The sequence below is a fragment of the Larus michahellis genome, chromosome 3 (genome assembly GCF_964199755.1).
Source record: "Larus michahellis chromosome 3, bLarMic1.1, whole genome shotgun sequence".
NCBI classification, from domain to species: domain Eukaryota; kingdom Metazoa; phylum Chordata; class Aves; order Charadriiformes; family Laridae; genus Larus; species Larus michahellis.
The window spans coordinates 28,622,239-28,644,603 of NC_133898.1; the positions used below are offsets into that span (position 1 = coordinate 28,622,239).

Sequence of the window (22,365 nt, forward strand, 5' to 3'; positions counted from 1 at the left end):
ATCAGGTCTAATTCAAGCTGCTAAATTTTGAAATCTTGGAACTGAAGCAGTTGCCTTTGTGCTCATGCCATAAAGCAAATGTTGTTGTGAAAATAAATGAGAGATGCTGACTTAACTACACTTTTCAATGGGCTTTGTTTATATTATGGGTTACTGAAAATGTTGCCAAATGATTGATACGTTAATATTTTTAAGCGAAGGACATGCCTGTAAAACTTTCTGGTTTTAAAGGTTAACTAGAGTTTGACTTGTGCAATTCAGTCAAGGTGAACATAATTTGTGTCACAAAGCACCAGACTGAATTCACTGGGGCTACTTGCATGCATGAAGGAAATGTGTAGAAGGGAGAAACTGGCAGGACTGGATATCAGAATTGTTGTTTGCACGTCTTTCTTTGAAAACATTACCACTGTTGATCACAGCTTCTGAAGGAGTCGTCTTTGCATGGTATGACACAGAGAGTGGTGGGAATTCACAGTTTGGGGATCAGGTATGAAGAAGACACACACATACTGCCTGAACCATGAAATCTTCTTCTTTTCCCTAAGTGTACCAGTGGGAAATATTCCACTCTTCTGGTAGAAAGTCACTGGGTCAACACGGGTGCTGGGGGACAGTCAAGGGACATTTTGCATGGGTGTCATTGGGCTGCGTTTTTCTCAATGTCAGTACAGCTGCAGTGGCACCCCTGGCTAACCGTGGATGTTGTGTCGGCTTGAGTCCTTCGCTAACAGTTCCTCTGTTTTTGTGTGCCGAAGGTGTGGTCGGTGAACTCAGCGGGCCGGACGCCGAGCAGCTGGTCCCACTGCCGGACAGGCCCTGCTCCTCCTGAGGGCCTGGGAGCTCCCCTCTTCGACACGGTGGCGTCCACAGTGGCTGTGGTGACCATCAGCCCCCCTCTTAAGCCAAACGGGGTGGTCAGTATCTACAGGCTGTTTTCTAATGACACGAGAGGGACTGATGTGGTGGTGAGTATTGTCAACACTGTTTCTGTGCTTCCATTTGAGCTTGTATTTTCTCACTTTAACAATTTTGTTCTTACAAGCTGCTACTGCTGGTTGCAGACTGTCTTCCTCTTCCTTTTCCTGCCCTCCCATTGTTAACTGCTCTGCGATGCTCTCTTCTGGCTGAAGTGCCACCAGCGCTTTCACTCAGCTACACATGTTTCTCAAGGAACTAACCTCATCATTAAGCACTTCAGATGTGGTGATGTGCTGTGGCAACGTGATGGGAATCGGAAGTGTTGTTCAGGGCGAATAACCATCCAAATGAAACACTTCCAGACATCTCCTGCCAGTCCAAATGGTGCAGGTGGGAACTGCAGCCATTAGGAGATGATTGTGTGCTTTGGATAGCCTATGGATTTGAAGTTCAGAAGAAAGTGCTGTATGTGTGCTTCCTTTCATGGTAAAGCATTGAAGAGTAGTGCAAGTAGCCAAGCAACTTCTGTGTTTGGTGTCTCAGCTCAGACACCGTTAGGTGTCCAGAAATGACCGATCTCAGATTAGGAAACCTGCAACTCATTAGAGATATAAATTAGGGAGATATGGGGAAAGGTTAGGGCTGTTGAAGGTGCCTGGAAAAGTTGCCACCAAATAAGTACAAAATGCTTGAATACTTGCCTGTAGCACTATCTGCTTGTTTTTTGCAAGTAGGTAAATATTTGTGTGGGATCTTTTCCCTTACCCCATCTTGCTCAGCTTGGAAGTGCTAGGGCCACCTTCCCAGGTCATCAATCCTGTCCATGAGTTTAAGCTGCCTACCAATTGCACATTATGCACTTATTCCTTCCAGTGCAATTGGCTGTGTCCGTGGCTGATTCAGCCAGTTTGTCTCGTTGGTGCCTGCACAGCCCTCCATTTCCATTCCCTCACACCTGCCATGCTGCTGGCTCGTCTCTGGCTCTGGCATCAAGAATTACCAAGTGCTTTCCTTTGCTTGCTTGACTCTTTCCATCCTATTTTTTGCTGCACTCTGCTAAATCACATGCTGCCAAGCGGGAGCAGATGTTGCCCCTTGTTGGTGTTTTCTGCATAATTTTATTTCTTTGGCTTAAGAAGCTATACCCGCAAATGACTACAGCAAAGAGGTGAAGTGGCAGTTCCTGTGAGCGGCTTCAGAATGAGGGTGCCATTTCCTATGCCAGAACTGCCAGGTCTCCCTTGCTGAGCGTAGGAGAGTTTCCCAACAGGCTCGTCCAGCACCATGGCTGTTTGAATGCAGAGCAGCATCATGTTGGCTCTTGGCTTAGAGGCACCTACCAGAGAGCACGTTCTCCTGTCTGTAAGTAAACTGAGCCACCAGACACATTCTGCCCAATGCTGTCTCCTGCATCCACACTGAGGAAGCTTGTGAGATACGCATGAGTATTTGCTAGCACACTTCTCATGGAGCTATTTTCCACGTTAATTTCTTTTGGCTTCAGTACCACTTATCCTTAAAGGTTTCTTTTTCTCTGTTCCTGAGAATGACATTTGCAAGTTGACAAACAGTGGCCACAGCTCAACTCAAGACGTCTGTGAGGCTGCTGATGGCGTGGTCTTTTCCTTTGAACAGTGCCCTTTAACTTTGTAATGGGAGAAAAATGAGTGCAGAGTTCCCAGTACATAACAGCTGCATTAATGTCAGACTTAAAGGACATGCAGAACCTTGTGGCCGTCTTCTTCTAGACTTAATTCGCCTCCATAACTCTTATTTAGTACTTGTGGTACTTGAAGCTCTGACAAGTTCCCTCTTAATTTTTACAGCTATCAGAAGGGACCGCCACCCAGCAGACAATACATGGGCTAAAACCTTTTACCACATACTCCATTGGCGTGGAGGCCTGCACCTGTTTCAACTGTTGCAGTAAAGGACCCATGGCCCAAATCACCACGCAGCCGGCTCCACCCTCAGAGCAGCCTCCCCCGCAGATCCGCACTGTGACCTCCAGGAATGCCTCTTTCCAGTGGAGCGCCCCTCAGTCACCCAATGGCATCGTCACCAGGTAGGAACTGCCACCCAGCCAAACCTGCCCACCTCAGCTAGGGGTTGTGGCACAACAATTTTGCTGGTCATGAGCTGGAATCGCAGGGCTGAGAGCACTGGATGGTTGTGACAGCCATGCTCCTCCTTCGCAGTGTTGGTTGGTGGTAGCCTGTGTGGCGTAAATGCCATCTGGGAGGTGTTTACACACAACAAAAATTGCTTTTCTCCTGAGCAGGATATTGGGGAGGGTGAAGGTGGAGAGGATGAGTTGTGGGAGTGGAGGTACACATCCTGACAGCTGTGATTGCACAGCCAAAAAGTTGTGAGATCCACTGGCAGCAAAGAGGCAGCTGCATCTTATCCTTACTAAGGCAAATCCTGATTTGCAGAAGCGAGCAGCAAGGTAACAGGCATCATCAGTTTCATTGTGAGTGTGACTGACTTAGAACCATGATTGCTCGTAGGCATCTTTCAGCTGGGGCCAAAATCTCCAAGAGAAAAACTGGGATCAGGTCATAGAATCATAGAATCATAGAATTGCTGAGGTTGGAAGGGACCTTTAAGATCATCAAGTCCAACCATTAACCTACCCTGACAAAAACCACTTCTAAACCATGTCCCTAAGTGCCCCATCTACCCTTTTTTTAAACACCTCCGGGGATGGTGAATCCACCACCTCCCTGGGCAGCCTATTCCAATGTTTAATAACCCTTTCAGTGAAAAAATGTTTCCTAATATCCAATCTAAACCTCCCCTGACATAACTTGAACCCATTTCCTCTTGTCCTATCACTTGTCATCAGGGAGAAGAGGTCAGCCCCCATCTCTCTGCAACCTCCTTTCAGGTAGTTGTAGAGGGTGATAAGGTCTCCCCTCAGCATCCTCTTCTCCAGGCTAAACAACCCCAGCTCCCTCAGTCCTTCCTCATAAGGTTTGTCCTCCAGACCCCTCACCAGCTTTGTAGTCCTTCTCTGGACAGGCTCCAACACCTCAATGTCCTTCTTGTAGTGAGGGGCCCAAAACTGAACGCAGTACTCGAGGTGGGGCCTCACCGGTGCCGCGTACAGGGGGATGATCACTTCCCTAGTCCGGCTCACCACACTATTCCTGATACAGGCTAGGATGCTGTTGGCCTTCTTGGCCACCTGGGCACACTGCTGGCTCATATTCAGCCGGCTGTCCACCAACACCCCCAGGTCCTTTTCTGCTGGGCAGCTTTTGAGCCACTCCGCCCCAATCCTGTGGCGCTGCATGGGGTTGTTGTGACCCAAGTGCAGGGCCCGGCACTTGGCCTTGTTGAACCTCATACCATTGGTCTCAGCCCATCGGTCCAGCCTGTCCAGATCCCTCTGCAGAGCCAGCCTACCCTCAAGCAGATCAACACGCCCGCCCAGTTTAGTGTCGTCTGCGAACTTACTGAGGGTGCATTTGATCCCCTCATCCAGATCATTGATAAAGATATTAAAGAGAACCGGCCCCAGCACCGAGCCCTGGGGGACACCACTTGTGACCGGACACCAACAGGATTTAACTCCATTTACCACCACTCTCTGGGCACGGCCATCCAGCCAGTTTTTTACCCAGCGAAGAGTACACCTGTCCAGGCCACGAGCAGCCAGTTTCTCCAGGAGAATGCTGTGGGAAACGGTGTCAAAAGCTTTGCAAAAATCCAGGTAGATAACATCCACAGGTCCATTCTCTTCTCTGGTAGCCAGACATACAGCAATTATGATGAAATCTATGATTGGCTGTTATGTTATTAAGGCCCTTGACTAATCAAAATCTCAACTTTCTTCTCAGCTATGAGCTCCATGTTTATATGGCTTGTCCCCTGAACCTACAGCCAGCAGTGAAGGCTTGCAGTCCTGGCCCAACTGAGGTGAAGTATACAGGAAAAGGACAGAGTGCCAATGTGTCCAATCTGGAGCCTTACACGACTTACAACCTGCGAGTCGTGTCTTACAACTCTGTTGGCAGCAGCGCCTCAGAATGGATTGGTTTCACTACGGAAAAGGAGCGTGAGTATGAGAAATGGTTCACCGATCAGCAATGCCCACTTCTAATGCACGGGGCTGCGTAGTGCCAAATGACTTCTCCTCTGTGAAAGATGATGTCCACAGAAATCTGCTCTTCCGTATCCCCTGTCACTGTCCCTCTGCTGCCCATTCATTGAAATTCTGCTCTGGGGCTTGGCTGCTCATTCCTTCAAAAATATTTCTTTGCTCATCATCTGATATCACATCCTCTATCTTGGGAGCCTGGAAACCTTTTATTTTACTGAAAATGGGCAGCAAAGCTGCAGAACATAAAATGTTCAAGTATTACCAGAAGGGTGATGTGTAGTAATAAATACACTGTCATGAATAATCCCTGGGAAAAGTGGAGCTCGTGGAAGAGACCTGGTGATTCTTTTCAGGAGCAATCTTACTGTCCTTATTCATGCCACACTTCGGCCAGGGCTCAAGAGACTTTTCCTTGGATGTCACATGAATGACTGGATCCTTGTTGACACTGAAGTAGGAATTTGTTGCTATCTATCTAACCACCACAGGCAGTACTTTAAAGCAATGCGGTGGTCTGCATGGAAATTAAACATGCAGGACCTGTGCCTACAGTCAGAATAGATTTTGCCATCAAAACTGAGTTTGTAGTAGTCTAACATCAGCTTTTATTAAAAAGATCTATAGTGCTGTACCCAGAGTCATTCCATAACAGAGATGGGCATTTCACTTCAGCCTGCCAGGTCAGGGCAAAGAGGATGTTCACTTTTTATCATATAGTCTCATGTCGGGATTTCAGAATCAACTTTCTAAAAATCCCTTCTGCATCACTTGGTAGTTCTGCCTACTAATTACTAAAAATGTATCTGCTACATCCTGAGCTGAAAATTTCAGGTGGAACAGCCCCAGATTTTCTTTGATATGACCACTTAAAAAAAAAAAAAGGAAAAGGTCCTCATCTCTAAAGCTGTGTTCTATTAAATCGCAAAATAAAAAGCTGGAACATGATAATGAACTTTTAAATGGGGAAAATTCATAAAGAACTGGTGAGACATACAGAGCGAAAGGGTTTGAAAGCCGTTTTTAAATCCCTGCCCACTGGCTCTGCAGCCGTGTTCTTTCAGTCTTGCTTTTCTTGCCTTGCTGACCTCTTCACACCAGGTCTCCGAGTCGCTCTGAATGTCTCCTTCCTCTTGCCTGGAAGGCTTCCTTTAGTGGCAGTGGGCAATTAGCAACAAAGTGCAGCTGGACAAGCAGTTTTCTTATGAACAAACCAGCATATACTGGGCACATGGCCTAATGGCAAAGCCAGAAGAGGAGACCACCTCAAACTTAAATGAAGTCTTTTGTCAGCAAGCTGTTGAGCCCAACTAATGAAATCTTCCTCCCTGAAGTGAGTTCTGGGTTTCTTTTCTCTCTGCCTGCCATCTGCCCTTGCTTTTCTGAAGCCCCATGTTTTCATGTATGTGCATGTGTTAAAAGATGATCTTGGGCAATTTCTTGGGGCTTGCGAACGAGCTCTCTCCTTAGCAGTTTGGTTCCCACAGCCCAGCATGCTGCAGCTGAACTTGCACAACATCCTCTGTCTCCCTGTTCCCTTAGGCTGGAATTTAGTTTATACAGTTTTAGTGTCTGTACCACATACACAAAGGCAAAGGAAGGGAGTTCTAGGGTTTTATTTTAAAGATATATTTCTCAGTGTAGAAGCTGGCATGCTACGCAGCTTTCTCTTTTCTCCTTGTATCTTCCCTACTCATACACACGTATATGAGAGAGAGGGGATGCGTGTGATGCATGCTCCCTCGTGACAGAGAGCTTGTGTCACGCAGAGTCTCTTTCTCCATGCTGCATAACTCAGTTGTGCCTGTTGGCTAGAAATGAGCTTTTTTTCCTTCTTTTGCAGCACCTCGGTACACGGCTCCATTCTCCGTTGTCAGCAATTTATCTACCATCCACATAGACTGGAGTCGCACGTTTGTACTGAACGGCCGCCTGAAGGAGTACGCGTTAACCGAGAGTGGGCAACGCATCTACAGTGGCTTTGACACTGAGCTATATTTACCAAGGACGTCTGACAAAAGTCAGTTTCAATTTCCTATCGCTTTCCCTCTGTGAAGGACTGGTGAGCTAAATAATATTATTGTGTGCTAAATTTAAGAAAAACTCTCCATAGCCATGCCAAGCTAAGAGCACAGGAGCATACTGCAGACACACTGAAGTGCATCTAAGCAGATGCTTGAAACAAAAATCCTTGGAGCTAAGCTTCCTCTTAAACATTGTACCTGACTGGGTGAGACTGAGTCTGCTCTGGTTCATTGTGAGGGTCCAGCTTTCCCAAATCCTGGAGCTGCATTGCAATTCCACCCTTCAGGGCTACCCTCTGGGACACGCATGGAAATCTTTTTGTCCAGCCTGCTCCAGGTGAACCTGCTTTGGCAGGGGGGTTGGACTAGATGATCTCCGAAGGTCCCTTCCAACCCCTACCGTTCTGTGATTCTGTGGTCTTCAGCTTCAGAAGAGACTGGAGCCTGAATTTTCATTTGAATCAAATTAAGTCAGTAGCTCTTGGAATCAGCCAGTTTTTGAAACGCAGTTTCTCTTTCAAAAACTTGTGATCTTTAAAATACAGGGAACCTCTGTCAACTCGGGGTGGGGGGAACACCAAGAAAAAATGTTTTCTGTTTTTAAGGCATTGGGTTTTCTGTATGTCAAAGGATTTTGTAATTTGTTTTTTACCTTCCTGGTTACTGCAGTGATGCTAATACATTTCTTTTTTTCACTCAAACATTCTTAACATGTTTGTATCAGGCAGGGAGCCTGAGGGATTTAGGGCACAATGATGAATAAATTGAAAGGTCCCAGTTACATTGGAAGAGAGAAGATTGGGTGGTGAAGGAGGAATGTAATTTGTAACAACACCATAGTGGTGCCAACCTATGATCTGCCATGGTTCATAGTTTAGAAGTTCAATACTGATGTGTAAGGGATTATGAGGCTCCGATCTGGGACTCAGGTGGGTTATGATGGGTTATGGGCTATGCCTGCCTTGGCTTCTCTCAGACCTGGCTGTCTCTGATGGTGGATCATGGTGAAGAAGCAGCACCTACAGAATTTGGATTTCTCCTGCTGACAGCATGTTCTAACCTTTTTTTGCAGCCTTTTTGTTTCAAGTGACCTGCATTACTGATGAAGGGACTGCCATGACACCGGTCATCAAGTACAGCGCTGCAGATGGAGTTGGTAAATATGTGAAGAGACGGCCTAGCACCTATTGAATTTACGTGTTTGTGAGAGAAATTTGATATGTCGTGCATGCCAGATAGGGTGGCAGGTCATTGCAGGATCAGGGGATTCCTTAGTGTCCTTAGGGTATGAAGTATGTAGGTAATATGCCTTTTTTGCCATGGGTGGCTTTCCGTTTCTTTATGTCATGATCAGCTTCAGATCCTTTCTCCAGATATGTAATAGTTCTTTGTTGTATTTTTACGCAAATATTTTGCTGCAAAATGTAGTGCTTTTTCCTCCTGAATGGAATCTGCTGTCTTCCAAATTTTATTTCCAAATGAAGATTATCTTGAATTCTAATCCCGTCCTCCCACGTTCCTCCTCAGTTTGACAATGAAATTACATATCCTCTCTCCCCCCTGCAACCCATCGACCCCTCCCTTCGTATGGCCAGCCAGCCAGTCTCTGCAGCCTCACCTGGGATGTGTTCCCTAGCCAGTTTATGAGGAGAATGTCACATGAGATGCTGTCAGGACCTGGTTTCTAACGCCTGCTGTTTCCCTTCTGTCCACGAGGCCTTTGCTTCTTTGTGGAAGCGCAGGAGTTTGGGGTGGTGACATCCCAGTCAGTAGTAGGCGCCTACCAGTAAAATGTCACTATTTATCATCTCCTTAGTTTTCTGCGAAGCAAAGCTAAGCTCAAACCGTTTCTAACCAACATATTGGGTTTAATTCATTTATTTATTTTTTGATTGTATCTTGTTCAGCTTCTTAAAATAGACGGGCTTTGTCTTTGCAATTACTCTTTACATTGCATTTCCCTTATATCCCCTTTCATGCTTTCACTCAATCCTCCTGCAGAATTTCAGGCAAGGCTGCTGTAAAGGCATTTTAAAATGTTCCCAGCTGCTCTATGTCCATCGCCTTTCACATTTATCTATCATCTCCTTTGTTCTTTTGATTGCTGCTTGTACCCAGGGTCTACTGCAAACTCAATCGGCACCGCAGGCAACTTGCAGAGGAGGCTTGCTAGCAAAGGTGATGGAAATTCCTTAGCGAAGAGGCTGGATATACATGGAGGATTGCAAATAACCAGGAGATCCTGTCACTGAGATTTCATACACTTGTTTTGTGTATGAGCAAAGCCAAACAAGTGGCTGTTTTTTTCCTAACAAGTGGGGGAAGGAGGAATAAAATGTTTCATGTTGTTTGCTTTTGTATTAATTTATCACTCATTTCAGTTACGTCTTCCTCCCTCTCTCTTTTTAACTGCACAGGCCTGCTGCTACGCAGTGCTGGAGAGAACGTCCTCTGTCTGTACCGCTCTGAAATTACCGTAGTCATTTCCACTCTTCAAGGTTACTTGGAGAACCCTTTTTTTCTTGCATTCCACCTCCACCGCCTCCTTTCTCAAGAGCTGCTGATGCAGTGGTGATTTCCAGCCTAAGCAGCAATGCCAGAACTTTAAGCAGGGTCTCTTGAGGGTAGTAAGCTTTTTATTATAGCCCGCTAGCATATTGAACCATTATGCCACCTTGAACATAAGTGCAAATAAGCACATGACGACAAAATTACTTAAATTTCTGCCTAATTTATTAGCAAGGAAAGGGATAGCATATTGTTAAACGCTTTCTGAAATAACATTCCCTTTCTCCCCTAATCCCTCTTGATTTTTACAGGTCTGATCTTGACAACACCTGGAGAGAAGGACAAAGCAGAGTCCAAACGTGCAAAATTCTACAACGAGTTGTGGTTTGCAGTGCTGATGGTAGTTCTAGGTTTGATCCTCTTGGCTATTCTTCTCTCCCTAATTCTTCAAAGGAAAGTCCACAAGCAACCCTATGCACGAGACAGACCTCCTTTAGTTCCACTCCAGAAAAGAACATCACCAATGAGTGTGTACTCATCAGGTGAAATCCATCCGGTACGTTCGGTATCTATCGTGTTATACTTTTATCTGCCGCCCCCCCCCTCCCCCCCCCCCCTAATTTTTCTTCCTCCTTCCACCATTTTGTTGCACTCTTGATTACCAAGTGAAGGCTGTTCAGTGTAGGAAAAAGGCCGTCTGGTGTACCTATGTGGGTACAGAGAGCCAGGCTACAGGTGCTTAGTCCAAAGAGAGCCCTGTGGCACCTGCTCTGCAGGCCCTGAAATGCTTCTGATGCCAACGACAAACTTTGGGTCCGGCGTCACAGAAAATACAAAGCCACTGGTGTCACCTCATGTTAGCTGACATCTGCAATAGAGCTGAAAGGCATGCTGTGAGAAGGTAGGTGATAAAATGTGTTTTTCAGAGGAATCTTTCACGTGTTTCCAACTATCTGTTGTGGGCGCCTAACCAGGATTAATCTGATAGTCTTTGTCAGGTATCCATGGAATGTGCCTGCAAAAAAGCAGGACTTAGGGAGAGGCGCTATTTCTTTCTAGTATCCACCCACCACCCAGCTGGACTGTTCTAGGACAAGCTGCGTACCAGGAAGGTTTGGGGGAGAGTGAGTGAAACCGAGGGACACAAAATGTGTGTCTGTGCATCTGTGCACATAGAGCCACAGTGGGACCACGGGAGGGGGGAGGACTGCTGGGGAGTGATAAAGAGGAAGCCTTTGTATCATTGTTATTATGACAAGTTATAAATCTGTAAAAAAAAAAAAAAAATGGATAAAGAACGTGTTCCACCATGTAGCAGAGTAGGAGTGCTCTCCTACCCTTTGAGGAAAAGCAAGACAAAAGGAATATGGCAATTGTTACAAGACTGATAATGGGAGCAGCAGTGCCTTCCATTTCCGTGCTTCTTCCCAGGCATAGGCCATGAGATGATTCTTCTTGTCACTTCTCAGCTTCTTTTTCCTGCGAGTGCCATCAAGCAGGATAGTGACTCCTGCATCCTTCACGCATTCTGTTCCTTCTTGTCTCAGTGCCAAGAAACTGCATCTGTGCCTCACCGAAGCAGCTCTTGGAAACAATGGGATTTCCAGCGTGCCCCTTCTCCTGGCAAAGGCTAAGCGCATAAGAAACTTCTTTTTTTGGTCTCATGGTCTTGATTCCCTTTCCTCTACAGTCTGTCATGTTGTGTTGTTCCTCTTGACTTTAAAATGTCTTTGCTATTGGCGTGCCCGCACAATTCCTTTCCATGTTCCTCCCCCTTCTTTAATTTTCTTTTTTTTCCCCTTTTTCTTTTTTTCAAAAGCTCACGGACATAATAGAAAGGAAGATTCTACAGCGCATCAGTTGAAGGACTTAGTCTGAAAACCTGAAATGTTAGGATAGTGCTGCTATGAAGTGGCAACATCGCTTGTGTTGTACAATTGTTAGTGAGGTCATGTGGCAAGCAAGGCTGGCTGCCCACGTGGTACTTGGTGACCGGTTAAAAGTTAAATACTGCCTCGTCTTCGCCGGTTCCCCTACTCCCCACATCCTGCTACACTGCTCCCCTCCTCACACTCACACCCCCCCGTAAGGAACAACCTGCACCTCCTTGCACCCAGCCCTGCCCTAATGCTTTTCCTCCCTCTCTTCACTCTCAGTTTGAGACCGTTGCTGACACATCTGATTCGTCAAGCAGCGTCACGCTCAAACGTTACAGAATGCACTTTGAGGTAGAGTGGTTATCTTGCAGCGGTGCCAGATGCGTGATGTGCCGGATGACCCAAAGAGCATGCATGAAGGCATCTTACGTTGCATGTTTCTCCTGGTGGGTGAATGTCTTTTCCCTGGTCGTGATAACTGAAAAAGGAAGTCTGCTAACATCCCGCTGCTGTGCAAGTCTCGGCTATCATTCTGCTAGTCAAAAATCTTTGGACCTCTGACTACTTAAAAAAAAAAAAAATTAGGGAAAGGAGGAAAAAAAAAAAGAGAATAACAGGGAAACTCCTGTTTTACAAGGTTGGGTTTTTTCCTTTTTAATGATATGATTGTTCTACAGTGGGGAAAGGTCCATTTTCTTTTTCTTTTTTTCTAACTGTGCATGATTTTTGAAGCATGGTTTTCTCTGTTCTCTTCCAATCCTGCTTTGGTTTTGTTCAAATAAAGCATTTGAGACCATGCCCTTTGTTTTTCATTTATTAGTTTGTGTCTTCCTCATAGGGGCTGGCAGATACGAAAATTCCAGGAGCTGGTTCTCCCATGAGCAACCGCAGTGTCCATATCGCATCTGGGGCAAGGAGACCAAGTCAGGGCCAGCTAAGTCGCACATATTCCCAAGCCTCTCTTCATCGTAGTGTCAGCCAGCTGCTCGACCTCTACGACAAGAAGTCTCTTGTTGAAGAACCACCTTGGGATGCCATTATTCGCAATCATCGCACCACTGGTCGTGGCTTGGTAAGGACTCCTGTTCCTCTGTGATGCTCTCGTGTGTCAGCTGCTAGTGATTTGTCTGTTCTGTCAGGGTTGTTTGCCACCAAAAGCGAGAGGAAATTTCTACCACTTCTGAAACTCACTGAACTACATTCTGTAAGCCAGTTCTGGCGTACCAACATCCAGCACGTGTATGGGGGGTTTGCACGCTAAACCAAACTATGGTGTTAGCAGAAGATCAGCAGATGGGAGTAGGAGCTTCCCTTTTTAGCATCAGGAAGCTGTTTTTTTGGCTAGTGAGATCACATAGTGGTACACTCGGGGTGGGCTATTAGTCCACAAGGAATTAAATCATGGGGATATGATAGTTCTGAGAAAATGACCAAAGGCTGTCACAGTACCCCTGACTCAGGCAGTCCATGAGCTGCAGATCAGTGCAGACTGGAAGGTTAACCTGTACTTGTGGGGTTTTCCCTATAGCTAAGTATCACTATGTTCTTACTTAAGCCTTATCATCTTCCTTAGTCCAGCTGTTATGGTTTTAGCAACACCCCTGCATCTCCTTTAGTCTGGTACAGCTTTGGCTTACATGCCTTTTTTTCCCCCCCCGACTCCTACAGTATGTGGATGAAGAAGACCTTGTCAATGTCATCAAAGGCTTCAGCACAGTCACCAAGGAGCACACCACATTCACTGACACCCACCTCTGAAGAACACAACCACCTTCTCTAGAAAATGGAAAGTGGGTAACTTGCCAAAAGCAGCCTGCACGGACTTTGCGGGAGGGGATAAGGCTGCTGTTTCCCCACCCCATGCCCACTAGTTAAAAGATAAAACTGTTTGTTGGGAGGGAATGTGGGGATTAAGTTGGCCTTTTTTCACCTTCTCTTTAACTGTATAATAAACACTGTGTGTTAGCACTGACAGAAAGGTAAGAGAACAGTTTGAAAATCCTTAAGTCATACAGTAGTAGAAGACTGTGAAGGTGGAGGCTTTCATCTTTGTCTCTCATCCAGCTCTCACAGTTGAGAAGGGTTGTGGGGGCGGGAGGGGGGCAGCGTGTTTGGTAAAGAAAATGTTTTACCTGTCCAAAACCCAGCATGTGGCTAAAAGGGGCCTTCCCAGCAGGACGGCCATGTCTTTTCCTGGCCTGAAAAAGCTCCACCACAAAATTGTGTTCATGCACAGGTGAATAAACAGCAAATGAAGGAATTCTTATGGAGTTGATTGAACCTTTGCGTCCTCTCCCTCCCTCCTCCCCACCCTCTTGGCTCAAGGCTTAAAAAAACCCCCCAAAACCCAAAAGCCATTAATGAATGCTTTTTCAGAGACAGAAAACCTCCTAATCCACTCCCTATTAAACACTTGCTGTCACGGCCTTCCCTTTTGCTTATGTATTACTAATCTACAGGCAACAAAATTTGTTCACCACCCACAGTAAACTAGGAGCAAACAGCAAGCAGCCAGTGCAACACAGGTAGGAAATATCATGTCAAGGCACTTGTAATTGAGAATTATTATACCATGACAGTAAACCTACTCCCGTATTCATCTCTGTCCTTCTTCCAGGGAAAGTGACAAGGAAGCCCTCAAGAGACTGACGGTTCTGTGTATTCTGCCAAGCGTATTTTTATGCATGCGCTCAGTCACAATCACCAAAACCCATCATCTGATACCACACATTTTCAGAAAGTACAAGCAACACTCCTCTGGCAATTTATTTGGGCTAAGAGGCAAAATGATATGCTATTTTGAATAGCTTCCTCCTTAACCCGCACAAAACATTTCAGATTTCAGACAGCAGCATACAGAGCAACGATCCCATTCATAAAACAAGACTACAGAGGCAGCTCTGTGAATTAGGCAAATTCCAGCCAAGACAGCAGCAGCTCTGCAGAGCAATGTGTGGCTGCATCTAAACAGCATCTTCCACCGAGAAACTGAGTATTCCTTTAGCACCCTCCCTTCCCCCAAGACAAAATAATCACAACATATCACATGCCTGACCACATTTATGCGAGAATGCACAACAATATTCTGGATTAAGTACCGTACTACATTTTGGAGCATTACATAAAGCCACACACTGATGTGGACGACTCTTCAAAGATTCGGCAGCAACCAGGTACTTCCTCATAACCTTACAATTTTCATTCTGGGTTTCAGAACAAAGTCCCATTCAAGAAAGAACCCATAACATGTAGTGTTAGGCCTGCTACCAGTCAGAGAGCACCTGCACCTCATCTTTGCCACCAGTCACATTTTCACAGGCCATAGTCTTGGCAGGATGAGTCATTCTTCCGGTGACGTGGTGAAGCAGCTGTCTTCGTAGGCGATGGAGAAGCCACACCAGGTAATTCAGGCCCACCTTCAGCAAAGACTGGTGCAGAGGCCAGGAGAGGCACCTTCTTCCTTCCCAGGAAACCAGCTCCTTCAAACCCCATTTTCTTTTTGCTTTCTGCTTTGGCTTCACTCTCCTCTTCTGCTCCTCTTCTTTTGGGATCCAGGGAACTCTCTGGCAGACGGTGAACCTCTGTACTGCAACACCCTCCTGCATCTGTCACGCCTGTGCCTCGTGCTTCAAGTGCTGTTGTCAGCACTGCCTTTCTTTCAGCTGCACTGCCCTCAGCTGTTGCCTTCCTGGCCTCTGTCTGGCTTGAATTCCCATTTGCAGCAGCTGCCTTTTCGGTTGGGCTTTTGCTGGGTAAGTTAAAAGCCTGAAAGTCCCGGTAACTGTGAAAGCTCTCCGTCCGCCTTGCTCTTGCCAACAGGGGGCTTTCTCTGTATGGCCGCACAGAACCATAGGTGGCTGTTTCATGGATCGTTTCATGGTGCTGCAATTGGAGGCTTCAAAAAAGAAAAGCAACAACCAAGGACAAGGAGAGCAGATGTCAGGCTGAGAACAGCAACCGGTTCTTCTGCACACCCTGCTCCCACCCACCACTGCAACTTCCACTAAATAGCAATATACTCATCACAGCCCCCACGCAAGGGCTTCCACATCACTCACTTCAGTCTCTTGTATATAGAAGTCTTGTATACAAGTCATGTATATAACTCAACTCACAGTTGTCATGTATATAACTCAACTCACATGTATATAAACCAACAGAAACTGAGGTAGTTGTGTGTGTAGTTCAAGACACGCAGGGCATGGATTCAGGGGCTCAGCTACAGCATTCAGGTCACAAAACGCCTCTTTCCCTACCCGAAGGGTAAAACCTTTGGTGTCTGCAGCAGGTGCCCCCCTTGCTGACCTACCTGGAATTAGATTCCCGAAGCCGGTTTGGCTGAACTACTGAGGTGGCAGGACTGATGTTGGGTGTAGCACAGCGAGACGTACTCAAGTCACACTGGTCAAGCAACTTGAGCAGCTCTTCTTCTGTGGGGCCGCCGATATCTGAAAGAGACAGCTCTTAGTGCCCAAGACCATTTACTGTAGTCATGCACATGTGAGGACAGAAAAAGAGGCACACCGCAGTCCTGGCATAACACAACTTACCTTTGTCTTCGCTCTTATTAACCATGTCCATAGCTGTGGTCAGGTCCCACATCTGGATGCTGCCATTTGAATGCCCCGTGAAGAGGTAGCGGCGTGGCCGGGAGCCCATTCTGCTGGATCCTTCACATTCTCGCACAGTAAACGATGAGATGGTGGTGCAGTCAACTGCCTGGATCTCACAGATCCTACAGGAAGAGAAACCCCAAGTTACCAAAACAATTGCCCCTGGCAGAGTTTGGCAAGTAAAGTCAGTACTGTTTTGATTTTCTGAGAAGGCACCAAACTTATCATCAGAAAAAGACCTTTCTTCCAGACAAAACTCCTTCCCGTGAAACACCCTCACGCTGCTCAGCAGCAGACAGTACTTTCCTCCCCAAACCATCTGCACCCTTTTTACTACTTGTTTATTTTTAATAGGGAACCCCCATATGTTTGATATCCAGTTTCAATGATGAGAAACCTAAGGCTCTCACAAGAATGACAGCAACTAGCCCCTTCACATGCTAGGCACTCTAGGAAACTAACCTGTAGAAACAGCACATTTAACCTTATAAAAGATATGCAAAGAAATCCAAGGATGATAAAACCAAGGCTATCTATACAGATAAATTTTGTCTTATGACAAATGAAATATCACCTGACATGGCAGATCTCCATCGCTTTTTCCCCGTTATTTTAGAAGCTTATGTGGGGAATGAGAGGAAAAGGACTCCCAAAACTAAGCTGCTAAGCCAGACTCCACACCAGAACCTCACATATTCTGGCTAATTTGTTTTACTGGCCCCTTGGTATTGAGCTTTTTACCCAAGAAGTGCCAAAATAAGTAATCTAAAAAAACCCAAACTCTTCATCACATCCTAATCTAGCCTGAAGGAGTTGGGCGGGGGGGGGGGGGCGGGTAGGGGGAAATCACATCAGTAATCTGCAGGGCTTGTGTCCTCAATTCAGATGCCCATAGTGTTAAGGCATCAGCCTTTTCACCCAGATTCAAAGTTATTAGACAAGAGATGCAAGAATCGTAAGAAGCATAGAACTGAGATGCACCATCTTTTCTGATCTCTTGCCATCTTCCTAGCCTAACAGGAAGAGCAGCTGTGGTTATTTGGCAGCTTTTTTTACTACATTGGCAGCAACCTAGTAGAATATTATGAAGTCAAGCCTAAGTAAATAATTCTATAGCTGACCTAGAAGACAGTCTCTCAATTTTCAAGGTTCTAATATCTTCAAAGACAAGTACAAAGGAAGAGGGAAACTGCTTCCTTGTCTACCTTTGTCAGCAGCATAATCCCTGCCACCAGCAACTTCGGTATTAGTTTTGAAATTTAATGATAGCATAGTACCATAGCTGAGAGTTATACATTCTGTAGAGGCAGACAAATGTTTGTTTTATGAGCTGAGGAAGTGAGCCATCATGAAGTGAGTCTCTGATACCACTTTTTTCAAATTGTCATTTGGCTTCTAGGTTACAGTAGATCATTAAGTACAGTTCTGTTACTAACACGCAAACTAGAAGCTTGCTAAGTGCAACTGCATGCATCCCCAAGGGATGGGAGACCCCACCACCTGAACAGTCTTGCTCCTTTCCCACTTAAAACCCTAAAAATGGAGGTACCTTTTCCCAGTTGAAGAGAGCCTTACAAACAGCTTATTAGTGATGGGGACGACTTTTTGGATAAACACCTGTTGATCATCACGTTCACCAAAGGGTCCTAGAGAAAAAAAAAAAAAAAAGAAAGATTGCTTTTTTGTTTGTTTCAATTCCCTCACCCTCTTCCCCACACAGTCCTAAAGACCCAAACTCATATTAGTATGACCACAGCAATTCTAAAGCATCAGGACCAGAGAACTGAAGATGACTAATAGCTAGAAAAAGCCACCCAATAGTTAGAAACCTCTACAGAGGCTACAGATTTTTTGTTCTTTTCTTTTAAAGGACACCTATTCTTGAGTTTCCTGCATGTTCCTGGAGGAATTACTATGTCAGTAGAAACCCTACATTAGGCCTCTATAATAACAATAAGTACTTTCTTATTTTGCAGCTCCTAGATGTCTAAAGGCTTAATCAGATTTCTTGCCATAGTACTGGCCCCACTCTGTGTTCACAGGGCACCCTGTTCATCAGAGGTTCATTTGCAAGACTCAGACCATAAAGGAATCTAGACTACCTGTCTAGCCATATTTACTGACATGCATTCCTTCAGTATCTTGTTATAGCAATGTGTTACCACCATGTGCCTCTGCAGTTTCAAGGCTTCAGTAAACTTGTCACAACTTCAAATTCATTTCAGAATTTTTTACGTGTGTATCATTTAACCCCAACTGAACAGCGAACTGGAATCTGCAGTAGACCCAAACCTTACTATGCTCATCTCCTTTAATACAGACTCCTGCGCTTTCTGTCATTCTCTAGTTAAACCAAAAGTGAAACACTACATCAGTTTACTCAAGGAAAAGGTACAGTATCTGTGCTTGAAAGTTTTTCCTCCCTTCTTCTCACTTTCAGAGTAAGCCCTTTTAAGTGCCCTCACTGTATACAGCCTAAATAGTGATTATGTCCAGGTGAATCTTACGGATGATCCCTGCCATCTTTTCAAGGGAAGAGCAGTATATAAGAGCTTATACCCATCAATTGACTTGCATGTTATAGGGTTGAAGGTCTGTTAAACCTTTATGAAATCAGTAAATGTACAGGCTCAGCACAGCGCATTTGAGAGACATCCTACCAATGTCATTTCCAGAACAGTAACTGCCATGACTCTCTGCTTCCTCCAGGGATAAGATTTTGAATGATGCAAGAGGTGTTGAGCCTGGCTGAGTTGAAATCATGCCCCGGAACCGAGTCACGGTCCACGTCCGTACATGGTTGTTATCAGCACAAACTAGAAAGGAAAAGATATACAATAACATTTACAAGGGATGACAAAACTTTTGAGATAAACTTCTATAATGACTTCTAAAGACTGAGTGATAGAGCAGAATTTGGTCAATGTCAGGTCACATAGCATCTCCAGATAATTATCTAACAACCTACAAATTGGTGCTGATGTCCTGGTTTCTGTCAGTTTTCTCTCTTCCCTTAGAAATTCAAGAAACAAACTGAGGCAGGTGGAACACAACATAATGCTTAGCAACATGGTTTAGTGATGGTTTTGTCAGCGTCAGGTTGATGGTTGGACTCAACGGTCTGAAAGGTCCCTTCCAACCTAGACAATTCTATGATTCTATGATTAAGGTTGGACTGAGTCAGCACCAGCAGCCTACAACACACTTCGATCCTGTGTGTGGAGATGCTAGGACAAGACATGTCATGAGAGCAGTATGGCAGCAGAACCCTCACCACACAACAGCACTCTTCTATCTCATTCATCAGCCACTCAGTTTTCTACATACAGATGGGCCCCTTTCCTAGCAGTGAGGGTTTAGCACCAAGTTGCAGGGGAACAGATGATCTCTGGACTGTTTGTTTGCAGTATAATTGGATAACATGTTTCCTGATCCTTTTTAAAAAAACAATGGGATAGCAGCAGAAGGTAAATCTGTTCTCTGCCATGCCCTGGTTGCTGGATTCTGGGTGAAAAAGATTCTTACAGAAGAAGGAGGGATTGCATCTTCCCTGAAATCAAGACACTTTCCTGCGCGTAAGACAGGACAAATAGGATAGCACACGGGAGACTCCTGAGAAAACACAGACAGCCCTTTGAAGCCATTGGGAAGCCTTTTTCTAGAGCCCAAGAGGAGATGGTGCACATTTTGCTGGAACCCAGAAAGCTCCTGAAAGGTTGTTAAAAGAAGACAAGTCCTAAAGGACCTGCCCACAACAATAAGACTTGACAGGGATACATTTGTTTACAAACCCTTTTATTTCCACAAATGGCAATCTCGGAATAAGACACAAACGAAAGAGTTAGTTGTTCCAGTATTTGGTCAAATAAAACCTAGGCCTTTTAACTGCTAAAGGCTTTGAAGAATGCTTGCTTTAAGAAAGAGGATCCAAGCCAATCTAGCCCCTCCCCTGCCCCTGTCCAACTCATTTCTATCACATGTGGGAACAACGCAAGTTAAAGCAATGCATACAAATACTTCATTGCTCAGGAGGAGGGGGGAACCACCAATATAAATTTCTGCACAGAAAAGAAGATTACCTGACACAAGGTGTTTCTCCGAGAGCATGATCTTCGTAACAGGACTTCGATGAACTGTGAAGGTCTGGAAGAGCTGAGGCCCAGACCCAACTGTTTCAGGGTGCTGTACAATCACCCTCACTGCTCCAGAGCTGGTGCCATATGCAATCTCAATCCAATTGCCACTTACACCTAAAGCAAGCAAGAACACAGTTGTTCCCCCCAGGAATGAAAGCTTCTTTTACTGAAGACAGGTAATGAAGCAGTAGAAAACAGTATTTCCAAGCTTCCACAGTAAGATAGGTATTTATTTTAAACACCGTTTACTCATTATTTTTCCATGACCAGACGTGATGTTCTACCACTAAAAAAAACCCCAATGTTTGCTCAATTCCATACCACACTCTTCAACAGTGTCTTAACAACAGCCTTCTCACCCATTCTCTCCCCCCTCCTAGAACTGAAAGAAGAGATGGATAGTCACATGATCGGAAATCTTGGCACTCCTTACAGTGATATGGTCAATACATGCCACATACCATTTATTTTTCTGCCATTGTGGGAGGCAAATGTGAAAGCAAGGCAAGAGCAGGGAGGTAAAAAGGTCACTGTGCTATCAATATAGCTGTGTGTATGTGAGTTACTACGTGAGTAACCAGTTTCTCACAGCTGCTTTTTTGGGGAGTTTTTACTTTGTTTTTTTATTTGGTTTAGTTTGGTTTGGTTTTTTGTGTGGGTTTTTTTTAATTTAACTGTGGGTTTTTTTTAATTTTAACTGTGATTACAAAAAAACATATGGAAATGTTTTTTAGTGCATTTGTTATAAGATTAGACACAACAGCAAGGTTGTTTCCCCCTCAGTTCACCACAAACTATTTCATTGAATACAATTCATAATCTAAGTGCATATCTTGTGTAAAAGGCTTAAAACCAGCAAAGGTACATTATGCACAAGCATTAATAAATGATGCATTATGTTATTATGTTATACATTAATGTATAATGCATGATGTACCAGCATATGCACATGTACATGTAAGTACATGTCCTATTTATACATATGTAGAGATAGATGTAAGGGGAAACAGTTACGCCTAGTGTTTATCACTCATTTGAAGATGATTAAATCAAGAAAAATTCATAGTTTCTGTTAAGGGCTATGTTGTCTGCTTCAGCCCTGCTATGCAGCAATAGAAAAAGTTCATTCAGAAAGAAGAAAAAACCCACATCTGTAACAGACTCTGACTGAAAAGACAGTAATAGAATACTGACTGGTTTTAGGTGTGAGGTAGACACTGAGCGCTGTTATAGCATCATTGGAGGGATCATGGTACAATTCTGTCACTAGAAGATCATTGTCTTTCATTCGCAATGGGAACTTCTGCATGTCTGTGGGGAAGAGACATTTGTTTATTACTTTGAATAGACAGAGTTATTCTGATGCAACTTAGACCAATTAAAAAGTTTAAGAACAAAGCTGCTCAGTACCACCTCCTTTTGATTCCACCCTGCCTCTATTTCTTACCTATATAGTAGATAGAGCCGTTGTTACAGCCCAGCAGCAGAAAGGACCCAGCAGTATCATAGCTTGTGATAGGAACAACATCCTGAACCTAGTGCAAACAGAAAGGGAAAAAAAAAATAAAAATACACAAATCAAGAAATTAGGTTGCTACTTTCTCAGTTTTCAGACATTTCGCTACATTTTATTGAAGAACACCTGAGTTTAATACTTCACACTTTCTGTCCTATCCCTTCTTCCCTTTCCAACAGCTCCTTAAGAGGTTGCTGGGCAAAGGAAGTAGATATCGCCTCTCTAAGCCTTCCTTTACCCCCAGTTCTTGTGTCCCTCTGCCAGCCTCTACGGGGATCTCAGCCTCTAGCAAATATATGATGAGGGCGAAAAAAAATCTTGTCTCACTTCCAATACGTATCCACACCAAGTAAACTGGAAGGCAGCCCTGTCATATTTTACTTATTGGTCTGTACCTTAAGGTGAGGGATTAAGAATGCCCTCTCTTTGCCCTCTAGGATCAAAAGGAGTGCTTATCCCCTCAGGTGGGACAGAGATCTCAGGCAAAGAAAAAGTTTAGCTTATGCTAGGTATGACCCCCTATTTCAAGCAATTCTTTTTTGCTTCAGCCCCAAGGAAGAAAAAGCCAAAAGTCATTTTATACAGAGCTCTCAAAAAACGCATAAAGTCATAGCATTTTTCCTGTACTCCATACATTTCAATCAGTCCACTTAATGGACACCGAA

The 22,365-nt window shown here is 44.8% G+C and overlaps 2 protein-coding genes across 5 annotated transcripts in view; one reads left to right on the forward strand and one right to left on the reverse strand.

Moving 5' to 3' along the window:
- Nucleotides 1-13,890, forward strand: part of USH2A (usherin) — a 394,302-nt gene extending 380,412 nt beyond the window's left edge. For all 4 annotated transcript variants that reach the window (XM_074579436.1, XM_074579435.1, XM_074579437.1 and 1 more), the window contains 9 exons: nt 759-968; nt 2,748-2,986; nt 4,767-4,984; nt 6,870-7,046; nt 8,123-8,206; nt 9,870-10,114; nt 11,715-11,786; nt 12,274-12,507; nt 13,104-13,890. In XM_074579436.1, coding sequence (XP_074435537.1) covers nt 759-968; nt 2,748-2,986; nt 4,767-4,984; nt 6,870-7,046; nt 8,123-8,206; nt 9,870-10,114; nt 11,715-11,786; nt 12,274-12,507; nt 13,104-13,193 — 1,569 coding nt within the window. In that variant the 3' untranslated portion in view covers nt 13,194-13,890. The remainder of the gene's footprint in view (nt 1-758; nt 969-2,747; nt 2,987-4,766; nt 4,985-6,869; nt 7,047-8,122; nt 8,207-9,869; nt 10,115-11,714; nt 11,787-12,273; nt 12,508-13,103) is intronic.
- Nucleotides 13,891-14,176: 286 nt separating this feature from the next.
- KCTD3 (potassium channel tetramerization domain containing 3) overlaps nt 14,177-22,365 on the reverse strand; it is a 31,172-nt gene continuing 22,983 nt past the window's right edge. The window contains exons 11-18 of the mRNA XM_074579440.1: nt 21,632-21,719; nt 21,379-21,495; nt 20,128-20,298; nt 18,709-18,864; nt 17,598-17,694; nt 15,986-16,170; nt 15,745-15,883; nt 14,177-15,330 (exon numbers count right to left, since the gene is read on the reverse strand). Coding sequence (XP_074435541.1) covers nt 14,748-15,330; nt 15,745-15,883; nt 15,986-16,170; nt 17,598-17,694; nt 18,709-18,864; nt 20,128-20,298; nt 21,379-21,495; nt 21,632-21,719 — 1,536 coding nt within the window. The 3' untranslated portion in view covers nt 14,177-14,747. The remainder of the gene's footprint in view (nt 15,331-15,744; nt 15,884-15,985; nt 16,171-17,597; nt 17,695-18,708; nt 18,865-20,127; nt 20,299-21,378; nt 21,496-21,631; nt 21,720-22,365) is intronic.